The 4,307-nt window shown below is 39.5% G+C and overlaps 1 protein-coding gene across 1 annotated transcript; it reads left to right on the plus strand.

Annotated features, from left to right (window-relative positions):
• Positions 1-1,028: 1,028 nt before the first annotated feature.
• Positions 1,029-4,039, plus strand: LOC311073512 (E3 SUMO-protein ligase ZBED1-like). The gene is made up of 3 exons (XM_084099332.1): positions 1,029-1,329; positions 1,609-2,228; positions 2,575-4,039. The coding sequence occupies exons 1-3, from the start codon at positions 1,116-1,118 to the stop codon at positions 2,863-2,865; spliced, it is 1,125 nt and encodes a 374-aa protein (XP_083955458.1). The 5' UTR covers positions 1,029-1,115; the 3' UTR covers positions 2,866-4,039.
• The last annotated feature ends 268 nt before the right edge of the window (positions 4,040-4,307 follow it).

Genomic DNA, 4,307 nt, shown 5'->3' on the forward strand with positions numbered 1-4,307 from the left:
ACTCTATGAGGCAATGTGCCAAAGGCATCTCTGAAGTTAAGGAAGGCAATGTACAGCTTAGCAGATTTATGCTTAAAATCGTCAGTGGCAGTTTTTAAGCAAAAAACATGTTCATTCATGCCTTGTCGCTCAATGTAAGCTTTTTGTTTGTTAGACAGAATTCCAGCATCAACCAGCCAAGGTAATATTCTTGAAAGCAGACACTTCATAAAGACTTTGTATACAGATGGCAATAGTCCGTGAACTCGGTAGATAGAATGTTGCAGGCCGACGGTAGATGTTCTGGGGTAGAATCCAGGACTTGCCGGCGGTGTTTGTAAATTTTACCGCTCTGTATCGCCTGCTTAAAGGCTAGTTTGATGGATGTTATCAAACATATAACAAGGAATGCTGTGCGTAAAATCATGTCAGAAGATCCTCTACGACGGCAGTTACGACGGGTGCTGTTTGCGTGGAACACAGGAAGTGAACACACACACTCACTCTCACACTCTCACACACACACACACACACTCACACTCACACACATTCTCTCTCTCTCTCTCTCTCTCTCTCTAACATTCACACACTCACACACACACACACACATTTACACATTCTCTCTCTCTCTAACATACACACATTCACACACTCTCTCTCTCTCACACACACACACACTTACACATTCTCTCTCTCTCTCTCTCTCTAACATACACACATTCACACACTCACACACACACACTTACACTCTCTCTCTCTAACATACACACATTCACACACTCTCACACACACACACACACACACACTTACACATTCTCTCTCTAACATACACACATTCACACACTAGGGCTGCACGATTAACCTTTATCGCATCGATATTGAGGTTTTAACTCCCGCAATAACCTAACCTCAGGAGTCTGAGGTTTTTTCCCCCGCCTCTGACATTTGAGTGACAAACCTATTAGCCAATCAAAATGGTCGAATCTCGCGTTCCTGGCTTGCTGGCCAATTAGAAATGGCAATGGAAAGTTACAAGGTTGTATGCAGTGCACCAGCTTTCTGTCAGCAGCAAAGCAGCTAACACACAACGTGTACCTCGAATTGTGCCAATAGAAAAAGCTTGTAACTGCGCAGAAATGGCTGAAGGCACTTCTTCGGTGACGGGAGAGGAAGCGGGGGAGCACTTGGTTAACAAGAAGGGTGGTACTTCAGCTGTTTGGACTTATTTTGGATTCGACATGAATCAAACATGCATCACTACTGACAACGCAGCAAATGTCATCAAAGCGGCTGAACTCAACGAGTGGATGAGGCTGCAGTGTTTTGGCCACAGGCTCCACCTGGCTATTGGTAAGATTCTCTCCTTTTCTCCCACAAGTCTTGTTCTTGTGTGTGTGGGCTGCACGATTACATTGACTAAGCGTGCCTCACAATATCGTGCGATACTCATTAACTTAAGTTTTACTGTTAGAAATTCTTTAAATGTTTTCTATATAGTGGTTATTTATTTTTTATATAGTTGCTGTTAATAGCTGTTTTTTGTTGCTTATATAATGTAGATTTATGGGATTAAACTGTCAATCTTACAGGTCTGCTTTCTCTCTCTTGTTTTTTCTCTCTTGTTTGAAGAGAATTCAGTGAAAAACGAACCACGGGTCAAGCGAGCAACGGGCCTCTGCAAGGAACTAGTGGGACATTTTTCACACAGCTGGAAGAAGAAGTCGAAACTGATGGATGCCCAGAAAGAACTGAAACTTCCAGAACACTCACTCGTCACTGAATGCCAAACAAGATGGGGTTCAAGGCAAAGGATGGTGGATCGCGTGCTAGAGCAAAGTAAAGCACTGACACAGGTACTGTCAGACGACCGAAAAACCAGACACCTGGTACCCACGTGGCAGGACATAGATGTCCTTGAATCCATTAACAGTGCCCTTAAACCTCTCCAAGAGTTTACAGACATCCTCTCAGGTAAAGAGTATGTAAGCGTGTCCTACCTCAAACCCGTCCTGTATCTGCTGAAAAACACAACTCTGGCAGCCAAAGAAGAGGACACTGACTTGACGAAAACAATTAAGTCAAAAATCATTGCATACTTGGAGAAAAACTACAATGACCCAGAGACACAAGAGCTGCTGGATGTCGCATCACTTCTGGACCCAAGATTTAAAAAAGATTACATCAGTCCAGAAAACGTGACACGCATTGAAGACCGAGTGAGGGTTGAGATGGAGGAGATTGCACGAACGGTAATAGTATTATCATGTAATTGTAATTCAAAATATTTAGTAAAGAATTAAAGGAGCTATATGTAATTCTAAAAAAAAAAAAAAAAAAAAAAATCACACCACTTATGTCACAGATACTTAGGAATAATGTTAATATAACATGATCTCACCAGTAATGGTACAGGCAGAATATTTGCGTTTAAAAAACTTTTTTACGGGGACAGAAATGTAGTTTATGTTGTGTTTTTATGTTTTGCCAGGAGACCCCACCCATTGTGGTCTATTTTTAATTCAAGTGCAGTGCTGGTTATGGCCACTATTTTACATTCATCTCCTTTATGCATTATTGCTGTTTTATGTTTTACAGGAGAAAAGGCCTCATGTTAGTGACACAGGGGCAACTGAGAAGAAGGGATTGCGCTCAGTGGGCAGTTTGTTTACCAAACAGACACCCTCTGCTGCTGTGCGGGTAGAGGCTGTCATCGACGCTGAACTTAACAGCTATTTGATGGTTCCAGTCATTACCGGAGAAAGTGACCCCCTGGCTTGGTGGAAAATTCACACTGTGAATTTCCCAATACTAAGCAGACTGGCTCGAAAGTATTTGTGTGTGCCAGCAACGAGTTCGCCCTCAGAACGTCTTTTCAGTGCCTCATGAAACATCGTCACATGGGAGCGGGCCTGTCTCAAGCCTGAAATGGTAGACATGTTGGTGTTTTTAGCAAAAAACCTCTAAAAATGTAGCACTCTGGCAGGAGTTCTCATATTTGCACTTTGTCTTGCAGTGGGCAAGATGAGATGTTGTTGTTTTTTTATTTTACTTTAAAATGATTGTGTGCAATATACAACCGTTTTATGTTTGGTGATTGTCCATTTTTTCTTAAAGTGAATTTACAATGTTTCAAGTGGATTTCCAGTATGTCTTGTTATTCTATGCCATCAGAGCATTTTTTCGGTGCCAGTGACAACATTGTCACATGTCTCATGCCAGAATTGTAGACATGTTGGTGTTTTTAGCAAAAGAACTCTGAAAATGTTACACTGTGACACAGTTCTCAATTTTGCACTTTATCTTTCAGAAGGCAAGCTGATCTAGCTTTTTATTTTACTTCAAAATGTGTGCAATGCAGCTGTTTTATGTTTACTAAATGCCAGTGGGTTGCAGTATTGCTATATTTATTTTTTCTAATTCCAAGTCTAATAAGAGATTGTATTATTTATTTTTCAATTTTAAAGTTTAATGGGTTAGAATTGTTCACTTTTTCTCAAAGTAAATTTAACATTTGTCAAGGTAATTCCCAGTATGTCTCATTATTCTATGCCATTAGAGCATATTTTCAGTGCCAGTTACAACATTGTCACATGTGAGCGTGCCTGTCTCAAGCCAGAAATGGTAAATATGCTGGTGTTTTATAGTAAAAAAACCTTTAATGTAGCACTCTGACACAGTTTCTGATTTTGCACTTTCTTATCTTGCAGAAGGCTGGATAAGGTGTTGTTTTTAATTGTTATTGTCATTTATTTTAAAATGTGTGCAATATAACAGTTTCATGTTCAGTAAATGGCAGTGGACTACAGAATTATTTTGTTTTTCTAATTGTAAATCTAAATCTAATAAGAATTCATTTTCTATTTTTCAGTGTTTAAGATTGTTAAATTTAAAAACAAATGACCAAGTGGTTAAGTTAATTTCCATTATGTCTTCTTATTCTTTGGTATTTAGGTTCAGGTATTTAATAATCACGAAGCATCAAACAATCTCATTACCTCAATCACTATGTATGTAGTTTATTTAACCCTCTGTGTCGTAAAAGTAAAAACATATTTTATTCATAATTTTAGGTTTTATGCACTTAAAAGTATCGAACACAAAAATCGAAAATTGCACCGCAATCGCAATATTTGTCAGAAAAACCGCAATTAGGTTTTTTCTCAAAATCGTGCAGCCCTATCACACACTCACACACACACACACACACACTTACACTCTCTCTCTTTCTCTCTCTCTCTCTCTAACATACACACACACACACACTCACGCACACACACCTTGGGCAGCATACTGTGAAGTGCTGCATTCATTTTGTATGTTTTTGTTGT

The sequence above is a fragment of the Abramis brama genome (genome assembly GCF_963993115.1).
Source record: "Abramis brama genome assembly, chromosome: 22".
Taxonomy (NCBI): domain Eukaryota; kingdom Metazoa; phylum Chordata; class Actinopteri; order Cypriniformes; family Leuciscidae; genus Abramis; species Abramis brama.